The sequence below is a fragment of the Danio rerio genome, chromosome 17, assembly GCF_052040795.2.
Source record: "Danio rerio strain M-AB ecotype USA chromosome 17, GRCz13ab, whole genome shotgun sequence".
NCBI classification, from domain to species: domain Eukaryota; kingdom Metazoa; phylum Chordata; class Actinopteri; order Cypriniformes; family Danionidae; genus Danio; species Danio rerio.
The window spans coordinates 47,787,734-47,812,970 of NC_141037.1; the positions used below are offsets into that span (position 1 = coordinate 47,787,734).

Genomic DNA, 25,237 nt, shown 5'->3' on the forward strand with positions numbered 1-25,237 from the left:
GTGTGTTCACGAGCGTCCGGTCTGCGCAGTCATTACACATTTCCACACGCAGCTTCAACACACTGTTATTTTTACTACTGGCTGGAAGAGAAACATTATTACGGATAGTAAAGACGCTTTGTTAATGGTAAGTAGACTCAAATTAGTATAAATTTATGTTGTAATAGATCAACATTTACCAAGGTTTCTTAGTACTATTCTGTCTATTTCTTCAAATGGTCTGTTACACTATTTACAGTCAAACCATATAGCGCAGAATAATGGTCTTCTGAAATGGGCTGAGCTGCTTAAATGTATTCATCAATTAAACATAAATAATGTTTAAATAATACATTACATTTCTAACTTCGCTGTGGTTTAATTTCAGTAACGATGTCAAAACGTTAGAAATGCATTTTTAAAGGTAAATCATCTTAACCTTTTATTTTATTTTATCCCTAAGTTGTGTTAAATTCAGGAATTTTGTTCTTGATATCAAATCCTGTTATTCGTAAATTCACAGTTTTACGGATCCAGTAAATTTCCATTAGTGAATTTCATTAGTAACACTTGTGGAAATGAAGTGATGTCACTTTTTGGACTAGTTAAACCTATATGATAGTAAAATGTCAGGAAAAATATCAGAACCTAATTAAATGTAATAAACCATAATACATGTATTAAATGCTTTGGAAAAACAACATACACTTGTTATTTTAGGAAAATAAAGAATGCTCTAGAACCCCCTCCGCCCCCAGACCTCGCGCATCCACCCGCACAGGATTACGTAATACATTTAGCAGTTAGCTTTGAGCTATTTTATACAGCTAAGCGCTAAATTGCATAATAATATATTTTAGACAAAGCTGTTTCTCTAAAAAAATATAATAATGTGATGCTTAGGATATGCAGACGTGCACTGCGCAAAGGCTGCGCATAATTGACACACTAGAGTCCTAACCGCATGAGCCGGAAGTGTACTGACGAACTACCCCCGGAGGAGGTTAGTAACAGAAAAATATTAATATAACATACACATAAACCTGTTAACTTTGTCATACACTATATATTTACAAATAAATGTGTTATTTACGCGATAATACGATTAGTTTGTTAATATAACCTGAAACAGGTATTATATAGAACTTTTACGCAGCGAATGGCAGTAAAATTGTAAGCAAGCTTATCATATGCAACGTTACAGAATGGCGTTATGCAAGTTAAGGTTATATTTCAAATTATATTCGTTTCCTTTAAAAGCGTCTTTTTTATAAAGAGTAAATTGTAGTTCGTGAGTTATCAGTGGAGGAATTCGTGAAAAGCGTTAGCGAAGCTCGCGCCCCCTCATGATTAGTTGTTTATACACGCGCAGTTTTTATTTCCCTGATAATTTACCACATGAAGGCCCAATGTTGTTTTCAGGGGATGGAGGTGGACTGTAAGCCAGAGGATCTATCTAAGTGCTCGTACGATGAGCGCTGTGTGGAGCTGGGAGAGGTGAAGGACATGCGGCTGGAGGCTGAGGCGGTGGTCAATGATGTGCTCTTCGCTGTCTCAGACATGCACGTCTCTCATAATCTGAGCAGCGGGCTGGATGTGGCCTACATCAACGTGGAAACCAGAGAGGGAAACCGATACTGCTTGGAGCTCACCGAGGCTGGCTTAAGAGTGAGTTTAAAGTGACATAAACTCCTTGGGTAACACAAAGCAGAAGTTCTTTATAACACTAATTATAAATACATTGGTGGGATTCACAGGTTTTTATTTATTTTAATCTCCAACAAAATGTCAGTTTTTGCTATTTCTTATTCAGCTTTATCTCCACGACACGTTACATTGTGGAAGTTTGGTGAAGATCTGCTAAACTGTAAACAATAATACTAGCATTCACTGTATGGTCTTAAATGGTTAAGGTTAATTCACCTAAAATATTACAACTGACACTTTTCACAAGACTGTTATGACACGTTTAACAGTCATCTTAAACTTGAATCCTTGAAAGTTTTATTTTTTTTACATTTCTTTTAAAAGTATAAACATTTATAAATATATAATCTTTGCATCAAATTACAAAAAGCGAATTACCGCTATGTGAGGTGTTTCTAATGCAGTGTCTATAGGGCTGAGAGTAAATTTGACATTATTCTCTATTCTAGTTGCCGTCATCAGTTCCACTCATTTTTTTTTTTGCTTTTTCTGAAAGCTTTGATAATGCCATTGAGGAGTTTTTCTTTTATTAATTTAACAAATAGGATTGTAGTAAACTTGCACCCTGATCAGATGTGAAAGGCATATGCAACCAAAGTTTTTTTGTATGGTTTATTGGTGCATAAAAGTGTTCTTGGAGCTTCGTATGATTACAGTTGAACTACTGGAGTTACATGGAATGTGTTGGTAGTGTTGTTGTTGCTTTATGGACTTTGAACGTCTCTGGACCTTTGCTGTCTATCTATAGAAAGCCAGACAGCTCTCAGATTTCATCTAAATTATCTTTATTTGAGTTCCAAAGAAGAACAGGTCTAAGAGCATTGGAATGATATGAGGGTTAGTAATTAAAAATAATTTAAACCTTTACCTTACAACAGTCTAAAGTCTGTCATGATAGGAGATGGAAATGAGAACAATACCAGAGAGATTTCAGAATAACTAAAGACAAAAAAAAAAGAAAAAGAATATTAATAAGAGACAGAGGACCAAAATAACAAACAAGAAGTTTCTCAACTCAAAACAGAGTGATTTTTTTTACATATTAGAAAGTTCATACAAAATGAATGTTGTTAGAGCAGTCCTTAGTAAGATATACAAGATTTTATATAAAAGATGTTTACATTTCGTTTACAAAACGATTAAAATAACTCCCTGCAAAATACAGAAAGAAATTCCAAAAGTACAAGCATGAGACTCGTAAATAAACATAAAATATTAATAATAATAATAAAACATCAGGTAACCAAACACAGTATTAAGAACCAAGGTTAGACTTTTGCAAGGATTGTCTAAAATATTTTCAGCAATTATTTGTTTTGTGAACAATATATAAACATCTTTAATATAAAATATCTTACTCAGGACAATACTAAATATATATATATATATATATATATATATATATATATATATATATATATATATATATATATATATATATATATTTTTTTTTTTTTTTAAACATGCAATTTTTGACATACGCTCTTATTTTGTTAGTTATTCACATTTTCACAAATTCTTCAAGTGGTTCTCAAACTTTCAAGCAACACTGAATCTATTTTTTATTTCTGACATTAATTCAAGTCTTTCATTCACTTTTTCTACCTTTAACAAACAGTTAGTTTAAATTTAAAAAAAAACTATAATAGGTAAAACATATTTTTTATAGAAATTATTGGGGCATATTTTAGAGGCAATCATGTTATAATAATATCAAATGTAGTATTCATTAAAAAAAAAAAAACCTGACCATCGATGTTTGCAAATGTCGATTGTTTCTACTAGGGCTGTGCAATAAAATCAGTATCGATATTTATTGACCGAACACTATTGTCAATATATATATAAAGTTCAGTATGTAGTTTCAGTATGAAGCGCTATAGTTGTATTAAAATGTGGCTGCTGACTTGGAAGCAGTGCCAATAAGCTTGGGTGTAAGTTTGTTATTTCCAATGGAGGCATTTTCCAGCCACACCTAATTAAAAATACATCTGAACTTTTCCAAATACTGAAAGTGCACTGCAATTCATGCAAGTAGAACTTACCAATCTGCTTCACACTTTGTATTGAATATACGCATTTCAGTAATAACGGCAGACTAATTACCATAGACAAACACAGCACCCAAACACTGCAGTGCTTTTTTACTTTTCTCCATAAACTTGCATCGGAGCTGCAGCAATGTTTTGTCCCTTTGTCATCCTATGAGAAAATGGTTGATAGCCACCTAGTTACAAGACATGCCAGGGAAGCACAAGCCCAAAGTCTATTGTAAATGGTCAAGAAATCTACGCACCCGCGCTTGTCATTTCAGGTCAGAATAACAACACATGCGAAAATGAGTGCGGTGTCTAACAGCAGTGAAGAGATTGCAAATAAAAAAACATGTAAGGATATTGCCAGTGTGGCTTTTTGGTTTCTTTTCTAGTCCATCTCAGCCACTAGCACCCCATCTGAAAGATTTTTTAGCATAGGGGGTAATGTAGTCATTCAATTTCACAATTAGTAATGTTGCAATATGTGTTTGAATAATGATAGTTAGTTTAACTTAAAAGCTCAGATTTGATTATCATAATTTGTTTTGTTGACAGAGTTTGAGGTTTACTGTAGCATAATTAACACCTTAAACTGTGCTTTGATTTTCGCGCTTTACCACAGCACACACTTTGTAACTTTTTTTATAGTTTGAGTCTCTTTAACACTTGTGTTTTTTTATTATATATATATGTATATATATATATATATATATATATATGTGTGTATATATATATATATGTATATATATATATATATATATATATATATATATATATATATATGTATATGTGTGTGTGTGTGTATATATATATATATATATATATATATATATATATATATATATATATATATATATATGTGTATATGTGTATATGTATATATATGTATATGTATATATATATGTGTATGTATATATATATATATATATATATATATATATATATATATATATATATATATATATATATATGTATATTTATTATACATATACATTATTTACTATATATACTAATATTCCTAAGTTTATTGTTAAAAAAAACATTAATTATCTATATCAAATGATATAAAACATGACATTGTGATAATCTATTTGCAATATCGCTCAGTCCTAGTTTCTTCTACTATCTCTCTAAATTCTCCAAGTCTCAAACTTTCAAGTAACACTATAATTTTTCTAATGTTAATCCAAGTCTTTCATTCACTGTATTCTAAATAACCTTGCTCTGTTTCTACCTTTAACACTGTCAGTTAAAAAAAAAATTGTAAAACATATTTCTAGAAATAATTGGTGCGTATTTTAGAGGCAAACATTGTATAATACTATGAAATCCCCTCAAAATAATAATTCTCATTTAAACAAAATGTGGTATTCATTAAAAAAAGAGGTTAATACTTTTATGATGAACACTGATGTTTGCAAATGTGCATTGTAGATTGTTTTTACTGCTATCTCTCCTAAAGACATATGTTTGTTATTTCTTAGGTTGTGGGTCACACTTTTGATAAGGTCAATGATGGTTTGAGCAGCCAGTATCACGAGACTGTTTACTCTCTCCTGGATTCCCTCAGTCCAGGATACAGAGAAGCGTTTGGAAATGCACTGCTGCAGAGACTGGAGCGGCTCAAACAGAACGGACAGTGAGGCTTCAGTATCATTCACAATATCTGTGCTCGCCAACGGTTTGACCAAGTTCCACGCTTGCAGCATTCAGTAGTACCTTTTTCAGATTGTTTTAGCTTGTGAGATGTTTTTAACAGATCTTCTCGGTGTGGATTTGACAAACTGACTCGCCTGTGAGGTTTTTAAGTATTTTTAATTTTATTTACAGAGGTATCATTGATACAATTGATCAATACCAAGCATTTAATTGATCAATACTAAGCATTTTATTTAACATTTATGCAAGTGAAATAACCCTCAGAAATGCTGTTTTGAGGACTTGTTTGAACAAAAATCTTTTGTTAACATGCAAGTGCTCTAAATTTTGTATTAACTGGATTCCTCAAAGCATAGGTTTTCGAGCTCCATACTGTACACCCGAAGTATTATTATGAAAAACATATCAGATGCCTTACTACTTTCATTCAAATTTCTACATTTATCCAGTAAAGAGCATAGTCGTTGCCAGAAAATCCAGATACGTGCAGTTTCTCTTCCTTTTTGCTTGCTTTGATCATGCATCGAACTGTCTGTGAATGGAAGAATAGATCTGCTGCTTCATCGATTTCTTTCTCAGTCTGTCAAAATCAACAAAAAGAGCCAAAATGTGGTGGTAGTTTCCACCTTCTTCCATAAGATTATTGAGACATTTATCAGTTACATAAGAGGTGCATTTTAGCACCAACACACAAGCTTTATACTTTTATTGACTAAAGATTTGAGCGTACTCTTCTTCCTCGCAATTACATTATAAAGTGACCAGCATGTTCTTGCTTGACTTTGTGAAGAGAGGGATATGAACTATGGAAGATGATAATCCTACTATATCCGCAAGAGCAACGCACTTGTACTATCCAATACTGGCTATTTTATAATCTTTTTTTAAATAATTCTTTTTATTTTGTTGGCATGAACGATTTGAAGTTACGGAGAGCCACTGAATGACTGGTGAAATCTAAATGCGCGGAATTGCACTAAAGGAAATAAAGCAGCCATTTTTTGACTTTTTTTGATAGGGCTGCATAAAAAAGATGTTACATTCCGTTTCAGTTTAGAACAACAGGAAGATGCTAATTTCTACAAAAAGTTCTTTTCGAATGGGTTTCTACCTCATGTTGGGTTTTTATTTTGGCCTCTTCTGCATGCTGGGTTTGAATTAGGTATGTTGATGAAAAACCAAAGGGCCAATTCTGTTCATCTGCCCTGTTGCGTAATTTAGTGTGAAAAATCTCTGTCCCAAACTAAAATATCCTAATAATTCACAGAATGTTGGCTGAGACACATATGAGGAAAAGGAGTGTGAGAACGTGTTTCTATGACGTAAATGGCACAAATGACTTCTGTACCTGAAGAAATGTTGCTTGCTTTTGTTTCCTTGTAATAAAAAGCACACATTCTAATGTATTTTGGTTTGATGGCTCTTTTTCTAACTAATGGTCTTTTTATTGGAGATTTAGAGATTGTTTTTTAAGCAAACAAATTTGTTTTTCTTTACACTTTTTCTTTTTCGGTAAAATAACTGTCTAAGCGAGTTAATCAATGTAGTTTCATTTGATTTCAAATATATGTATATATTAGAAGTTCCCCTAAAAGAACATGTTGGTATACCTTGTCATGTTTAAATAATAAGAGTTCAGTTCATGGAAATGGCCATACCATGAGCTTCAGACACCATTGTTTCCTCATTCTCTATATGTTATTGATGTATATAATGGTACTGATCTGAGCTGGGCCATGTTGAGGCCCATAAAGTGATAGTGCAGTAGATTGTGCAGTCTTTATTAGAAATTTTCTGTTAAACATTTATGTATTTATAAATTTATTTCAGGAAAACAAATGCATCAACACTTCACTAATGGCAATAAAAACCACAGTGTCATCTGTCAGTCAGATGTCATGTCACTTCATGCTAAAACTGCCTCTTAGAAATGAAGTATGAAGTATTCAAACCTTATCTTCATGGTGGTATATAAAGCAGAGTAAAGCTGAAAATCGTCAAAGTGAAATGAGAGCGCTGAAGAAAGTCCAGTCATGATAAAGTTAAAAAGCAGTGTTGTTTTATCAAACTAAATACATTTTAAGAGTCTGCTATAATGCTGCTATGAGCAGTCTAATTAATAAAGCACACAACATGTTAAACCACCTTTGGTGTTTCCCTGTTTTCAATAAAACCAAATCAGAAATTGAGGTTGTGTGATGTCATTTTCTTAGCCACACAAAAAAACTGTTTGTGTCACCTAGTTAAATAATTGCATGTTACTTCAGATTTATACATTCTTTGAAAAATGTTGAATAATGGTAAGCCACTAAAATATATAACAGTTCAAGTTGTTTTTTAAATATTTTAATGAAAAAATGTGCTATTAAACATATATGGTGGGGAAAATAAGTATTGAACACTTCACCTTTTTTTCTAGGAAAACATTCTAAAGGTGCCTTTGACTTGAAATTTTCACCAGATGTTGTAAACAACACTGAAAAAAAATATTCAAAGATGATTCTTTGGATTTACTCAATTTTTGTGAAAAAAATGTTTGTTTGTAAACAATTAATATGGGGTGAATGTAAACAAACAAATTAAGTTGAACATTACTAAATTAAATTTGTTTGTTTACATTCAACACAAATAAATTGTTTGCAACAGTTCTGCAGACAAAAATTTTTTTCAGTGAACCAATCCACTTCTTTGCGATCCACATATGCAAAGAAAACAAAACTAGTTACACATGAGTTTAAACATGAAGTTATGCATAATAAAATTAAATGGTGCAGAGAAAAAGTATAGAACACACGAAGAAAGGGAGGTGTAGAAAAGCAGTGAAATCCCAGACAGCAGCTGAAATCTCTCAGTAGTTCCTCAGCAACCCTATGCTTTTATTGTCTAACATCTACATTTTCAGGATGATTAAGATGAAACCAGGGTGGACATTTTAGCAAGACTATGACCCAAAACACAGCAAAGGAAAATCTTAAATGCTTTCAGAGAAATAATATAAAGCTGTAGAATGGCCCATTCAATCATCTGACTCGAATCCAATTGAAAATACAAAATAAAGATCAGATTTGACAGACGAGACTCACAGAACCATCAAGATTTTTAAACTCTATTGTGATGTTTACAATCTGTTTAAGTCTGTGGAAAAACTTACACCTAGCAATTCATTTGACTTCATTCTCCATATGAGAGGCATCTTTAAGCTGCCATTACCAAAAAAGCATTTTATATAAAGTATTGAATACATTTCAGTAGTTCAGTACTTTCTACTTGTCATTTCAGTATTACACTAATTTTTCTGATTTTTTTTGTTTTATTTTTATGTGTGTATTGTTTGGGTTTTAACCAAAAAGTGTTTCAATTCCATCTCATCAGCTCCTTTAGAAATATTATACCCTGGAAAAAACATGACATGTTCAATACTTATTTCCCCAGCGGTATGTGTTTATGGCTGCTTTCCAAGCACTGCTTCTTGAAGCTTTGAAAAGCTTTGTTTTTCCCATTGCTAATTGAAATACCAGCTAACAAATGAACCAACAGCAACAGAAGGCTGGGTAAATGATGATGAAAATCAGCCAAAATATGAACATTTATACTTAATTTAAAATAAGAGTAGAAAACAAACATTCAAAGTTTTTATCTTAAATTTGAAAGAAATGTCATCAGTAATTCACAACAAACAGAAGAAAAAAAACTATTTACCAAAAAAAAAAAAAAGCTCAGGTAATCATTCAAAGAAATGTGGATTAGAAACAAAAGAAGCAGCCACACAGCAGCTAGAGCTTCAGATCACCTCTGCTTATCAACCCGGTCAATCATTGATGCAATTTTAGCAACAAAAAAATTTGTCAATGCTTGTACAGTGACTATATAGTTAAAGAGAAGACATTAAAATAAAATGACAAATCTGTCTTGGTTTGAAAATGTAATTTTATTATCATAAAATCTGAATCTATAAGAAATCTAAAACCTGCTCAGGCAATCTTTCAGATACTTCTGTTAATAATCGTATCCTGCATTTCATCCTGGCTTCTGTGTTGATTTTCAGTTTACAATCTGAACAGGGAACTTGATGCAAAATAAATCTTTGCTGGAGTCGTCTCTTAGTTCCCATTCCACAACCACTTTTATCTAATAAACAAAAATAAATATTTAAGTGAAGATATACAACATTACAGACTTGCTTAGAACTAGAGAAGAAGCTTTAACACTTACTGCTGGATACTCAGTCTTGACTGGCAGCTCGGTGACGTAGTTGTAAGGTTTCTGTGGAACAATCGGACACTGAATCCCAGATTTGCACCCATCGTCAATTGGAATAGGGAAGGGGACAGGGACACATTCAACTACTCCATGAACCACAGCTTTACTGGTCTGACTTGCAACACCTATGGAAATAAGAGGGTTAATAGTTAATTTTCTAAATGAAGATTTATTTGAACATTTAAAGGACATAATAAAGCAACTTACTGCTGATGAAGGTTACATTAACGGTGTAGGACTGTCCTTTGTGAAGCTGGCAGGGCTGTTGGGAGCAGGGCTTGATGTCAACCTGAACTACTTTCCCATGTACTGAGCCTTTAAGGGAGAAAACAAGGTAGAAATATAATTTTTAAAGATAATAAATGTAATTAAACCTAGAGAAAAATAATACAGATAATGCAAATTGTTAAATAAACAAACTTGATAAAATAAAGACTTACCACAGTCCACAAATTTGACCGGATCAGCACAAGTGTATGCAAGAAAGGAAAGTAAAATAACGGCAAGCACTCGGTAGTCCATGGCTCAAATGAATGCTGTCGAAGACCAACAAGCTAGTTTACTGACAGTCCAAACAAAAAAATTTATCCAGTGACAGTGAATCTAAGCATACACTTCCTCATTGACATAATTTCAAAGTAACAGAAAAAAGGAACGTTATTGTGTTTTTGTCACAAGATCAGTGTCAGTGTGTGATGTTATAGCATTGCCACACAGGACATGGTCTATGTCACTAGATAAAACTGCTTGTTTTGCTGGATTTGCACATTTGCAGTAATGTAAGTCAGCAAAAATATATACAGTAGTTCTAGTGGTTTTTGAATATCCTAATGAAAACAGCTCATACACTGATTTTTAATAATAGTTTCCACCTGAACCAATTATTATTTTACAAATAATCATTCTCAAATAGTCCCTATCATGGATCACCACAGTGGAATAAACCACTAACTATTCCAGCATATGTTTTACGCAGCAGATGCCCTTCCAGCCAGATCCGAGTACTGGGAAACACCCATACACTCTCTCACATTCACACACACACACTCATACACACATATGATATATATAATTTATTTATTTTTACATAATGTTAAATTTTTTACCATGATTAAAGAATATTCAAAAATGTCCCGCATGGACATCACATTAAGTATCACAATTTTGTTCTCCATTTTAGACAAATCAGCAAGAAGAGAATCTCTAATGAGGATGATGAAGACCTGGGCCCAGTTTTTCAAAAGGTTTAATCCGGATAAAATTGATCCGGATTAAGTAATTCTGTTTTTGCAATCCGTGATTACGTAATTCAGCTTACTTTTTGAGCCAGTTTTTCAAAGCAACATTGGATTGGAATCATTCTGATCCAGATAGGAACTTTTCAGGATCACTAAATCTGGATTACCAGTGCTCAATCACAATGTTGGAAAGAGGCCTATGTAAAGAGCAACAAGAAGAATAGCCAGTGTGGGGTAAATATAAATTTATTTTTATTTGAAATGAAAACTAAGAAAATTTTATAAATAATAAAATAATTATAATAATAAATAATAAAAGCAAGAAAACCCCACCCCATCCTCTTACAGCAGTCCGCTCATCTGAGATCTACAACACTGTACATTGAGGATATTTAAGATAAGTTTCAAATATAGATGTATTGAATAAAAAAAAAACAATGTTGAAACCTCCACAATAATGTCCGACTTTCTGAGCGTATTCTTTAGGAGGAAGATTTCAAGTCCAGATGATCCAAATCCTACAAAAAAGGTCTGAAAAACCCAAACTAAAGATTTGATCTGGATCAAAAACAAGATTGGATTACGTGATCTAATCCGATTATAATCTGTTTTTTCTTTTGAAAAACCCATTTTCAAGATTTGATCCAATCCCTTATCCAAAATCCTAGTGGATTACTTTTGAAAAACCGGGCCCTGGTGGTTGAGACAGAGGAAACAGGCCCCTCAGAGGATCAAAATCCCACATCCACTTGATTTCTACTCTGTGGCAGTACTACAATGTACACCATGTCATCCATAGTTTAATATTTGCATTATTTATATGACAAAAATAATTCATTCTAATAGCTTATTGTAGGATAGGCGAAGCAATGGGTAGGATAGGCGAAGTAGGTAGTGCTGTCGCCTCACAGCAAGAAGGTCGATGGGTCGCTGGTTCGAGCCTCGGCTCAGTGTGTGTGTGTGTGCGTGTGTGTTTGGATCTCCCCCAGAGATGGGTTGCGGCTGGAAGGGCATCCGCTGCATAAAAACTTGCTGGATAAGATGGTGGTTCATTCCGCTGTGGCGACCCCGGATTAATAAAGGGACTAAGCCGACAAAAAATGAATGAATGAATAAATATTGAAGGATAACAAGAGTCAAATTTCTTTAGTTTTCTTCGTTTATGCTTTTCTAGACATTCAACCCACATTTGTTCAGAGCAGTAATTTCTGAACATGGCAAAACTGGGCTCTTGTGAAACATTTCGAAAAAAAAACATTGCTGACTCTGATTTAAAGTGCACAGATCAATGTGGGGTCCTTGGGTCTGGAGAATCACTAAACACCACCCCTGATAAGTTCTGTCTACATGGCCTGTCTAAACTATCCAAATATTAAGATGTTTTGGGCCTTGAACATCAGAATTCAAATAGTGGCAGAATCCATGACCACTTCTACAAAATAAGAAATTTCATCAAGATCATATTTCATTAAGGTTCCATTTCACATGTAATGCATTCCGATGCTCAATTCAATTCATGTTTATTTCTAATTCATGTTTTTTTTAGTGCTTTTACAATGTGGATTGTTTTGAAGCAGCTTAACATAGAAGTTCTATTTAATTGAAATTCAGTCCAGATTTTAGAGTAACAGTTAGGTTTAATTCAGTTCTGTGTGGTTTAAATTTCACTGCTGAAAGTACAAATACTGAAGAGCAAATCCATCGATGGGCAGCTCCACAAGTCCCAAATGATGTTTACTGTAGTAGACATCAAATATGTTTTTTCAACAAATGTTTTTAACAATACGCTCGTTGCCTGTCAACCAATTGGGGAAGTTAAGAATAAAAGCAATTGGGCAAATATTTTTTTTCTGGAATTAAGGAGGAAGTATTTTCCAGTAAAATTTATTTAAGCCTTTCTGCAAAGATGAACAAGAAACACACAAATGCTGTTACAAAGTTTGCTGTATACATGTTTAACACAATGGACTGTTTCTGCATGTCTACACACGGCAAATGTGACAGGATACAAGTAAACACACACCGCAGTATGGATATTCATTATGCTTCTGTACAAAATAAACCAGAGTTAACATCCACAAATTTAACTCCTTTTGTGGGTTTGAAGAGTCCTCCTTTATAGTTGTACTAACACTGTGGCTGTGGTGATTCCAGCAGTTATGAATTATATTGCGATTTTACTATATAATTTTCTATGTTAATATATTTACTGTGTTTATTTATATTTTTATATAAATAATATTTACATTTGTATTTTACAAACATGCACTGCTTAAAAAATATTTTAAACTTGTACAACTCAGTCTTGGGATGCAGCTAATCACAGAGAGTTGAAACATCTTTTAATGTCAGTTTCTTTGCAAACCCTGTCTTGTCGACATGAATATACACATTAATACCGAGATCAAGTACACTCAAAAAATTATATTTGCTGTTTGTTCAAACTACTTATTTTACAGTTTTTTTACAATGGCTATGACACTTTTTTCAATACATTTAACAAGTTTGCTAAACTCTTAACGCAGCAACACACCTAAAATACACAATTGGCAAAACAGTTAATTTTATGCTCAAAATCAAACATTATAAACTAAACCTCTAAACTACTTTTCAAAATACAATAATAAACGAACACACTACACTATGTCTAACAAAACACTGCAATCATGTTTCAAAAAGAAATTATTGTTCAAAACACAAACACATGTTCTCTTCCAACATAACCATTTAGTCAATCAGAACACACTGACAATAAAAACACTATCATCAGCTGACATTACAGAAACTCCATTAGTTTATGTGTCAGCTCTGCCCTTATATTTGAAGTCTCGTTACAGTTTTGTTTTGTTGGGTTAAGTAAACGCATGCATTTTCTTTCGTTTACGGCAAAAATTCTATACAAAGCGTAGAAAAAAAATTGCTTTATAAAATTTACAGTTTATGTAAAAAAAAGAATTTCTGCAGTACAGACTTTTTTTGCAGAAAGACATCACTGCAAACAGAAAAAGCACCACAATTATAATAAAATAACAAAGTAATCTTCTTTTCTGCCCGGTCTTTTGCCACATGTTCTCATCCACATTATACTTGATATCTTCTGTGGCCCGGCACGGTAACTGTGGCCCTTTGGTCTATTATGTTTTTCCTATGGCGACATCCCCAGCCTTGTCAACATTGAAAATTTCATGTGGTACTTGATTGGGCTTTTACTTCATGACTCTCTGAAAGTAATTAGACACAGTGTATGCAAATGCTGTACTGTATATGTACTGTACTAATGAACTCCAGGTTTAAAGAGTAGTTTACTGCAAAACACACTGTGTAAAGTACAGTAATGACTGTATTACATAATCTTACATGGACGTATGGGTGACACAGTTCTTTGATGTGCTCACTGTTCTTTCCAAAAACCTCTAGAGTCCTCTATTAGAACATATGATCATGTGATTGGAAAAACCAAAACAAGACATGAGTGTGCTTTCTAGATGGGAAACAGCTGTCATATATATATATATATTTTTTTTTCAGTTGCCAATGAGAAACAGCATATTGCGGCTATATAAACAAATAAAGAAATATATATATATATATATATATATATATATATATATATATATATATATATATATATATATATATATATATATATATATATATATATATTTATTTATTTATTTATTTATTTATTTATATAACCACAATATGCTGTTTCTCATTGGCAATTGAATAAAATACAGGGAATAAACTTGTGTTTCAATTCACAATTAGAAAAGCTGTTCACTTTGACTTTATCCTATATAATTTCTGTTTAGAACAAGGTGTTATCTGTTCTGACATACTGTGTTAAAGCATTTGTAAATTTGACTGTAAAATTACGTTGTTTTGTTCTTGGTTGTGCTTGTGTGTAAAAGAAGTTAAAGCATTTTAAATTGGTGTTAACTGGATGCCTTTTGCGTCAAAGCAACAAGAAATGTGTTAATTGTATAGCCCACGAAGACGGATGTTGTGCTAACTGTGTTAAGAGTTTAGGAAACTTGTTAAATGTATTGATAAAAGTGTCATAGCAATTGTAAAAAACTGTAAATGAGCTAAAACAACACACTTCTCAAGTTTTTTGGGGGACAATGTATTTGTTTTATATTCAATCCATTAAATTTGTAAAATCTATTGTTGCCTTAATTCCTTCATGATGTAGCAACACAAATCATTTGCGTGGAACCCAGCATTTTACAGTGTAATAAATGCCTGTCAATCAATTCAGCAGCTGGGGAAAACCATACTTGGTGTTTGTCATGGTGTGGTAGATCACAAAAATCGCTGGGATTTGGATGATAATTTAACATTATAATATATATATTGTTTACAAGAACTCAGGGTGTTTATAACACAATGTAATGGCTGAATACATTCCATACTACACACATCTGTCCCTAAACGTGTTTGTTTGGTAACTTAAGCTCTGCCATCTTGGTCCTAATTGAATTTACATTCAACATGCAATTTATTGTGGGTAATATTAGCCATTAGTGTACAGATGGGAATAGTAGACCATCTGGCAATTTAATTCAACAAAACATTCAAAAACAAGCATTTTGAAATCGTATCTCCTTGCAAACAAAAACAATTTGTAGTGTTATTTAGCTTCACAACTTCAGACATCCCAAGTTCCGTGGAGTGTCCCGCACACATGCATAGAGACTCTCTGATGCCCACAAATTAGATACAATCTCCCAGAAATTAATGTCTTTATGTACCCCCCTCCCAGAAATTACTTTGACCAAGTTGGATGTCTGTAACATGCTTAATAAAAATTACCAGAAAAGAGCCATTTTGACATTTCCCTACAGTTATTAGAAACTGTAGGGCTGATTGTGTATTCAGAATCAGTGTTTCTATTAATTCTTGGTTTGACACTTGCATTAGCTGAAGTTTCACAGCTAGAAAGTGTCTGAAAACTTCTAACACTGCCAGCAGTGTCAGTCTCGGTGCCAGTTTATCATTTGGAAAATCTGATTACAAGGACCATTAAGCGGTATGTGCTTGTGCGCAAAAGTGTGTGGGTGTTTCCCAGTGTTGGGTTGTGGCTGGAAGAGCATCCGCTGTGTAAAACATGTGCTGGATAAGTTGGCAGTTCATTCCGCTGTGGCAAACTGTGATTAATAAAGGGACTAAGCTGAAAAGAAAATGAATGAATAAGGTTACTGGATGGTTTGGTTTAGGATTGTGGTAGGTGTAGACATTCATAAAACAAAACAGGTACAGGTGTCTTAGTACAAGACATTATAAAAATAAAAACACTTGAAGCTGGCTCTGACCTTCTCCCGATTTTAGCCAAGGATTACAGGAATATTTTAGGTCTTTCCAAATTTGCCATAGATGATAAAATTGTGTCTAAAAAGCACAATGAGAGGCACTGCATATTGACACTTTGAAAATAGCATGCAACTATTGTAATTGTAATGTAATTTGATTTCAGTAAACAGGGCTTTAATACATTTATAAAACATCAATGCTTCTCTTTTGATGGACAATCTTTGTAATATCATAAAATATACAAATGATGCAGGTTCACCAAGAGTGCTCCCTAGTGGTGAATCACTGAACAGATTTCATAGTTTTGCGAGTTTGTATTTTATGAGTGCTGCAGTTTCCCCTACAGTCCCAAGACATTCGGTGTAGGTGAAATGAATAAACTAAATTAGGCGTAGTGAATTAGTGTGTGTATTTCCCAGTGCTGGATTGCGACTTGGATGGCATCCTCTGCATAAAACACATGCCAGGGTAATTGCTGGTTCATTCCACTTTGACAACCCCTGATAAATAAAGGACTAAGCTTCTCTTAATAGCGAGCCCACAATGGAACAAACAATATAATCTCTGAAACCTGATTTGATGACATCTGGCACTTTGGAGAAGTGTTCTCTTCATGAATGAATCCTGGTTTTCACTGTGCAAGGCAGATGGTAGACCGTGTGGATGGCGTCAAGTGTGGTTGAGTGGGTTGCTGATGTCAGTGATGTAAATACAGCGGCCCATGGTCACGGTGTGGTTATATTATAGGCATATGCAATGGGCAATGAAAGCAGCTGAATATTATTGATGGCTTTTTAAATGCAGAGATAGCGCAATGAGACAATGAAGCTCATTGTTGTGCCATTCGTCCACAAACACCACCTCATCTTGCAGCATGATAATGCACAACCCCATGTTGCAAGTTTCTGTACACCACTCCTGGAAGCTGAAAACATACCAGTTCTTGCATAGTGGACATGTAACTCACCAAGCATGTTTGAGATGCTCTGAATTGGTGCATCCAGCTGCATGTTCCAGTTACAGCCAATATTCAGCAACATTGAACAGTCATTAAAGAGAAGTGGACTACAGGTTACAATCTATGCAAGTCAACTCTTTAAAAAAAAAAAAAAAAAAAAAGATGTGTTGCTCTTGATGAGGTTTTTGACCTGCATGTATCCCATGCATACATGTCCCTAGCAGTGAATCGTTTCAAGCTTTGCAAATCTTCATTTCTTCCGTCGCTAAATAAAACACATGACAGGTGACCTCTTAAAAAACAGAACTGCAACTAGCAGCTTGAATGTTTGACCTAAAAAGGAGAAGGTAGTTCACTTTAACCGTTTATATATAGCCTATTTATATGTGCTATTAATTGGTTCGCTTTCATTAAAACTAAAATGCATACAGAAAAACTAGATGGAGTGTTCATGGCCGTGAACAAATACTGACTCTTCATTAAATAGATCACGTAAAAATTTAATTTACTCACCATCAAGTGGTCCCAAACTTAGTTTCTTTCTATTGAAATTATTGTAACAAGTGACATTTCAGTGGACGTCCTGTAAATACTAAAAAGTTTTCAAAAACTAAGGTCGTTTCCTTTACCAAGACACCCAATGAAATGAAAGGGTGTAACAGTACACTCATGTAGTTGTATTTTGGGATTTATAGAGGTTTCCTAGACCAGAGGACTTATAACATTTCTTCCAAATTTAAAATAAGAAAAAAATAAAAACATTTAAAGAAATAAATAATAATAACAATTGATAAGTGTTGTGTTGTCTTGACTTGAATATTAAGCCTTAACATTTATTTAGAATTTGGAAGAAATGTCATCAGTAGTACATCAAACAGAAGAAAACAAACAAAAACAAAAAAAAACATTGCTTACAATAAAAAAGTATTTTATTTCAGACAGTAATGTACAAAGCTGCTTGTTACATTTGGCCACATTAGCCAGTATTTTAAGAAAATAATTTTCAGATTCTTTATTAAATAAGCAGATTTAAAAAGTTTAACTTAAAAGTTCGCAAGTAATCGCTCCAAGAAATGTGAATTAGAAACATTAGAAGTAGCCACACAGCAACTAGAGCCTAAATTGATCACCACAGCTTATCAACATCTCAATCTGGTCAATCATTAATGCAGTTTTAGCAACAAACTAGAATTTGGCAATGTTTGTACAGTGGGTCTGTGTGCATAGTTAAAGACAATACATTAAAATAAAATAACAAATCTGTCTTGGTTAGAAAAGGTAATAATATAATCATAAAATCTGAATCTACTATAAGAAATCTAAAAGCTTTTCAGGCAATCTTTCAGATGCTTCTGTTAATCGGATCCCTTTGTAAGCATTTTATCCTGACTTCAGCGTTGGCTTTCAGTTTACGATCTGGACAGGGAACTTGATGCAAAATAAATCTTTGCTGGAGTCGTCTCTTAGTTCCCATTCCACAACCACTTTTATCTAATAAACAAAAATAAATATTTAAGTGAAGATATACAACATTACAGACTTGCTTAGAACTAGAGAAGAAGCTTTAACACTTACTGCTGGATACTCAGTCTTGACAGGCAGCTCAGTGACATAGTTGTAAGGTTTCTGTGGAACAATAGGACACTGAATGCCAGATTTGCACCCATCGTCAATTGGAATAGGGAAGGGGACAGGGACACCAGCAAGCACACCATGAACCACAGCTTTACTGGTCTGACTTTCAACACCTAAGGAAATATAAGGGTTAATAGTTATTATTAACATCATAATTTCAGATTTATTCAAAAGTTTATTATATGTATAAAGCAACTCACCACTGCTGAAGGTTACATTAACGGTGTAGGATTGTCCCTTGTGAAGCTTGCAGGGCTGTTGCGAGCAGGGCTTGATGTCAACCTGAACTACTTTTCCGTCTACCGAGCCTGTAAGATGAAAGTGGAAATTATATACAAATATACAATTCAAGTAAAAAATAAATAAATTGAAATTGTTAAATATACAAACTTGATAAAAATAAAGACTTACCGCAGTCCACAAATTTTACCGGATCAGCACAAGTGTACGCGAGAAAAGAAAGTAAAACCACGCCGAGCACTCTGTAGTCCATGGTTCAAATGAATGCTGTTAGGAACCAACACACTAGAGTTAGTTTACTGACAAAAATCTAAACACAAGTAGGATAATTAATAATCACATGACAGCGAATATGCGTACACTTCCTCATAAACGTAAATGTCACTTTTCAAAATAGCACACAAAAACTTTCAGAGAAAAAGTACTTAGATCAAGTTAAAAGGTAAAAACATTAAATAATTTAATTAAATGTGTTTACTTACTAGGTTCTTCCTTCTGTCCCCTTTTCTTACACCCTGTTTCCTTGTCACGAGACCAGAATGACTGTGTCCTCCAATCAAATACTGTATGTATGGGCAGTCCTATGACGTAAAACGCCTTTTCGACGATCTCTCAACCAATGGTAGTGACTCGTTAAAATGGTCTGAAACTAGGACGTTCTTTTGTTGCCAGATATGTGAAAAACTTGGAAAACAAGTTTATCCAAGCAAACAATGTTTGCTTGGATATTCAATAACTCACTCAATTTCCTTCAGCTTACATCCTTTGAACCCTTTGTGTGTGTTTAACAGTTTTTAATCGTTAGACTAAACTAAACATAGTCTAAAATAGATTATCCATGGTATTTGTAGTAAAACTGGTTACACAAGTGGTAGACCTAACAGTCATTACTTTTTTATATTATGGCGAAACAATTGTCGATTTTAAAATAATGGTTTGCTAATAAAACATATTATTTAGACATATTAGTTCTAAGAAAGTTTTTATTGCACATTTAAGAAGATTTCAGTAAAAAAATGTTTCTGTGACAAATAATGGTACTTCATAGAAAGATCATTTGTGTTCTTATTTATCTAACTTAATTTTTTATGGTTCTGTGAAAGCTGTCTTTATTATAAAAATCAGATTTCTATTAACGTAAACATAGTTTACTGTTTTAAAACGTTTTGAAACCAAATAAAAATAACACCCTAAATACATAAAAATCCAACCTGGCAACCGATATTCTCGATAACGTCCACTAAGGCGCATGCGTAGTACTGTGTGAGTTACAGAAGATGTCATTCGCCCGGAGACTGCTTGTAAGCGCTCCTAAAACAGCGTCATTTCACCTTCTCAAGTATGCTCAATTTAGCGAAATTACGCTCATACATTTTGCATGTATTTTGTGATTTGGTTTGACTATGTTTTATGTCCGTACTTCAGCTAATAGCTAACAAAATAGCTTAGCTAGCATGCACAGGCAGTGAGATAACGACACCTTATTAGTATCCAATAACTGAAAGTAGCACATATCAGAACTAATTAATGAAAATCGCCACTTAAACTTATATACTGATTTAATTAAAATGAAATTTCTCGATTGCGTGTATTCAGTGGATTACAAACTAATCCGCGTTTTGCTAATGTTACACATATCATGTCAAGAATGTTAAATCTCTTTCTTAGTTGCTTTTTAACGTGAAATCATCATAATGTTTTTACAGAAGTAGGTTGACAAATTAGCCCCATAGGTTTGTTTTGATCAAGTGCATTGTGTGTGTGTGTGTGTGTGTGTCCACCATTCCCTGGCTGTCACGTGCGTTTTGTTGTTCTCCAGCCTGCTGTCAGTGAGATCATGTGCAGCTCCTCTCACCTCCACCTCCTCCAACACTGAACACCAGAATACATCCAGTACAGATGCAGAAGTTCACCTCAGCCAGTCCTGTGTCAAGGTGCGAGTTCATGTGTACTTCATCTTAGATACTCAGAAGTATAGTTGTGGCCAAATTGATGTTTACTCATCCTTATGGTTCCAAATATTTATAAATTTCGTTTGTCTGTTTCAACTCAAAAGAAGAGGTCTGGAAACCATTTAAATCCATAGTAAAAAAAAAATAAGGAAAATCATTTGATGCTGTTACCGACATTATTCAAAATATCTTCTTTTGCATGCAACAGAAGAAAGAAGTTTTGGGAGAACTTTCAATTTATGCGGTCACATTTACGCACACACCAGATAGGCACAATTAAATGTGCCTATCTAGCCATGAACATTTATTTATTCATTCATTCATTTTTCTTTGGCTTAGACCCTTATTTATCAGGGGGCACCACAGTGGAATAACCTGTCAACTATTTCAGCATATGTTTCATGTAGCAGATGCCCTTCCAGCCACAACTCAGTACTGGGAAATAGCCTTGGACAACAGCAAATATTAATAGTTGTACTTTTGTTGTTTCTGTAGAGGCTCGCTGAAATCATGGAGAAAGGACAATATCTGAGAATAGCAGTGGAGGGAGGAGGATGTTCAGGATTCCAGTATAAATTCTCTGTGGACAGTGTGAAAAATGAAGATGACAGGTAATTTACCTTGCACAAAAGGGGTTATAAAAAGTTTTTATTTTATTCATTTTTGCATGTGCTTTTTTCTTTGTCAAAATTAGATCTAGTGATAGGAGCTAGGCCTACATAAAAATGAAATATTTTTAAAAATCCAAACTTAATTTTACCAAACTTATAGATATTATTCATACAGTTTAGCAATCATAGTCAACTGAAAAAAGACCAATTTTGAAATTGTTCATGTTAAATCTAAATTAATGCTGTTTTTAGGGTTGTAAAGGCACACTATGTATAATTGTGTATCTTATTTGTATCAAAACAAACTGTTGTTTTATCTACTGCATGATAGGAATTGAATTTCAAACTTTAGTAGTTTTACAGCATTTTTACATGCTAATATTAATTCTTCAGTAGTTATCTTCAAACTATCTTTTAGTCTGGTAATAAAAGTTCACTAGACATTATATCATAATCACACGCCACCAGTGTTATTAGGCTAATGTCAAAAAAATCTGCTCATGACATCTAGTTGTGCTTTTTTAATACCGACAGGTGGTAGTAGTCTGTATTGTCATTCCACAAAGGGAAACCAGAACTAGTGCTGCACACATACAAATCATAAAGAAAGCAGCACTTGTGTACCTTTTTTTATTTATTCATTTCCTTTATTTAGCCAGGAGATCATGTTGAGACAGTACTGTCTGTTCTTCCAGTAACACCTGGTCAAGACGGCTGACAGCACATAAAGATCACAAAAAACAATACCACTAAATGACAAAATCGTAGTTCATAAAAAGGTCAGATCAAAAAGGTGGGGGTTATTAGATTGATGACACAGTAACAGCGTTAGTTGTAGCAAATTGATTTCACAGCACAATGTTTAACTTTAACGCCTTTACAGCACTTGCACACATTAAAAATAAAGGCCATGACTGAACATAGAGGACCATCTCCAAGTGGTGATCTCCAAAATTAAACCAAAACTTCTGTACAGTCTTGCGCTGTGAACATTGTGCCCACCAGTCTCATTATATGAGGCTACTATTAAATTAAACAAATGAATAATGACTATAACATTATATGATTGTTAGACTGTTGCACTTTTTTTGTGTTGTCAATATGCTCGTGTTTATATTGTTCCTTTTGGTGTGTATGCACCATGGTATACAATGTTTGTATGCTTATAACCAACTCTGAGGATAGTGGGGGGTCATGAGTCACTGGAATTGTTATTTTAGGGTCGCGGGCTAAAATGTTTGGCCCTGCACTAAACCTCTGCTCTATAGAACATGATGTTTGTGCCTTTGTTGCCAAATCTAAATACCAATGGCCATCAACAAAGAAAATGACACAATATCTAGAGATTTTTTTAAAGCATAACATATTTAATGAGTGAGTTCAACCAAAAATGAAAGTTCTATCATTTACTCATCCTTCACTTGTTTCAAACCTTTCTTCTGCTGATCACAAATTAACATATATTGAAAAATGTTCAGCCACTGACTTCCACAGTATTGTTTCTACACTGCTGTTTTTTTCAACATTCTTCAAAATATCTTGTTTTGTGTTTAACAGAAGAAAGATAATCATAAAGGTCTAGAACCGCCATTTCCTTAAATGTAAGGAAATGGTAAGGACCTGATCATTTTTGGGAGTGTAATGATCAAACAAGTTGTTGAGGTGCATATTTATGTAAAAAGTAACTGTGGAAATGAAAAACTGATCGTTTGTTGCTTGTAGCACTGGGATCTAGCATGCATACTAGGTGAAACAACTCTTGCTTTTATATCTCTTTCTTTTCCTCTAGAGTGTTTGAAAAGAACGGCGTAGGGATAGTGGTGGACCAGGACAGTCTGGAGTTTGTGAAAGGATCCACTGTTGACTTCAGTCAGGAGCTCATTCGCGCTTCATTTCAGGTGTTGAAGAATCCTCAGGCTGAACACGGCTGCTCCTGTGGCTCCTCTTTTTCTGTGAAACTCTGACTCTCTTCCTGTCTGCATATCAGTTCAGAACACACAGCTTACATGTCTGCTTATTTACAGGTAGAGTTCACCCAAAAAATGAATGTTCACACACTATTTACTCCCTCAAGTGGTTCAAAACCTTTATGAGCTTCTTTATTCTGTTCAACACAAAGATATTTTGAAGAAAGCTCTGACCATTGACTGCTATAGTAGGAAAAACAAATACTATGGAAGTCAGTCTTTACAGCTTTCCAGATTTCTCTAGAATATGTCCTTTTGTGTTTAACAGAATAATGAAGCTCTTGAAGGATAAATAATGTCAGAATTTTCAGTTTTGAGTGAACTGTCCCTTTAAGATCAGTCAGAGGCATAATAATATAATAATGTGATCAATGCTCAATTTGTTACTATGGTAAATGACATTCAGTGTTTTGTGTGTTGTACTGTATATAAGAAAGATTGTAAATATATATCTAAATAAAGTTATAAGATGATATGATATTCCCTGTTGTTGTTTTTTAGGCTTCTTGAGAGACAGCTCAGTTAGAATCTGGGATTGATCACAGAACTGAATTGATTACATTATAAATCTGTGGTCTCGAAGTTAATCTCTTATCTTGATTGTAAGGAGCTCATTATCATAGAATGTGATTGTTTTATGCTGACGAGGTCTTTTTTTTTTTTTAGTAATGATCGTTAAAGTGACGGTTCTGTGGAACTTAAATAATGCTAAAAGTATTTAAAATAAAATGCTTGCCAAATAGCCCTAACTGAAAAAAATACATTAATTTAACTATCTCATGCATTTTAATGATTTGAATTCCCAGGGTTTGTGTTTTTAGCTCCTGCAGTTTAGCATAGCTGTTTATGTTGTGAATATTTTAATGAAAAATATTTGACACATTTTCATACTTAAATGTAATACTTATTCAAATATCCAGTTGTTTAAAACGTGATATATACTATTCTAAAGGTAATTTTCAATTCATTTTATTTCAGTTCAAATGTTTTTTTAAAAATTAGGGGTTCAAAATCGGGTTACTTACATGAACCGTCACAACGGTTACTCAAACCGCCTTTGACAAATATGACACATTATCTCTCTATCTTCTATAGACATAACCTTGTATTAATATTATTATTATTATTATTATTGACTGCTATACGGAATATAAACTACAAAAGAGAAACAGGAAAATAATATATAAAAAAAAACAATTAAATAGATAAACACAATGCCAGGGTTAAGGACAATTAACCCTTGTGAATTGTGAAAATCGACAACCATTTCATTATGTTTGTGGCTATTTTCAAGTGGTGCTCGAGGGGGAGCTTAAGCTTGAGCTCCACCTTTTTTGCACTTCTTCTACGAGTGATGTCACTGGGGGTAGGGTTAGGGGTGGGGTTGGTGTACGCATTAAAACAGCTTACAGGAGGAGGAGTGACAGCTCATGCTCCCTCTCGCTGGAGCTCAGCTCTCCTCAAATGGCTCTGCAGCGAGCACCCTCTCGCTATTTTTGCCCCGTTGACTTTCATTATAACCACAATCTTTTTATTGCAAAGCCTTGACACCATATAATCATGCATTCTTGATTGTTGGTGCTTTTTCCTCTGTTGAAGAGGTGCAAGTTTTAGTTTTTACTCTTGATCATCAGTTGGCACTTTTAACCCTTTAGATAGACCTGTGCAAGACCTATCTAAGT

General features: G+C 33.8%; 5 protein-coding genes across 9 annotated transcripts in view; 2 read left to right on the forward strand and 3 right to left on the reverse strand.

Annotated features, from left to right (window-relative positions):
* atg2b (autophagy related 2B) overlaps positions 1–1,527 on the reverse strand; it is a 48,712-nt gene extending 47,185 nt beyond the window's left edge. For both annotated transcript variants that reach the window (XM_087290988.1, XM_087290986.1), the window contains exon 1: positions 1,375–1,527. The gene's annotated coding sequence lies outside the window, so the exon portion shown is untranslated. The remainder of the gene's footprint in view (positions 1–1,374) is intronic.
* gskip (gsk3b interacting protein) lies at positions 9–6,787 on the forward strand. Of its 2 annotated transcripts, none has more exons than NM_001430894.1 (3): positions 9–127; positions 1,402–1,647; positions 5,207–6,787. In NM_001430894.1, the coding sequence occupies exons 1-3, from the start codon at positions 125–127 to the stop codon at positions 5,363–5,365; spliced, it is 408 nt and encodes a 135-aa protein (NP_001417823.1). In that variant the 5' UTR covers positions 9–124; the 3' UTR covers positions 5,366–6,787. The 2 variants fall into 2 exon arrangements, with proteins under 2 accessions (NP_001417823.1, NP_998600.2); NM_213435.2 differs by lacking the exon at positions 9–127 and adding an exon at positions 909–982.
* Positions 6,788–9,389: 2,602 nt separating this feature from the next.
* Positions 9,390–10,196, reverse strand: npc2.2 (NPC intracellular cholesterol transporter 2, tandem duplicate 2). The gene is made up of 4 exons (NM_001128719.1): positions 10,082–10,196; positions 9,849–9,956; positions 9,594–9,766; positions 9,390–9,509 (listed from the first exon to the last, which is right to left on the reverse strand). Exons 1-4 carry the CDS (start codon positions 10,161–10,163, stop codon positions 9,423–9,425), a joined length of 450 nt encoding a protein of 149 aa, NP_001122191.1. The 5' UTR covers positions 10,164–10,196; the 3' UTR covers positions 9,390–9,422.
* A 7,865-nt stretch (positions 10,197–18,061) lies between these two features.
* npc2.1 (NPC intracellular cholesterol transporter 2, tandem duplicate 1) lies at positions 18,062–19,558 on the reverse strand. Of its 3 annotated transcripts, none has more exons than XM_087288514.1 (5): positions 19,411–19,558; positions 19,197–19,292; positions 18,986–19,093; positions 18,726–18,898; positions 18,062–18,641 (listed from the first exon to the last, which is right to left on the reverse strand). In XM_087288514.1, exons 2-5 carry the CDS (start codon positions 19,276–19,278, stop codon positions 18,555–18,557), a joined length of 450 nt encoding a protein of 149 aa, XP_087144640.1. In that variant the 5' UTR covers positions 19,279–19,292; positions 19,411–19,558; the 3' UTR covers positions 18,062–18,554.
* Positions 19,559–20,280: 722 nt separating this feature from the next.
* Positions 20,281–24,033, forward strand: isca2 (iron-sulfur cluster assembly 2). The gene is made up of 4 exons (NM_001327901.1): positions 20,281–20,364; positions 20,845–20,959; positions 21,473–21,588; positions 23,378–24,033. The coding sequence occupies exons 1-4, from the start codon at positions 20,303–20,305 to the stop codon at positions 23,550–23,552; spliced, it is 468 nt and encodes a 155-aa protein (NP_001314830.1). The 5' UTR covers positions 20,281–20,302; the 3' UTR covers positions 23,553–24,033.
* Positions 24,034–25,237: the final 1,204 nt, after the last annotated feature.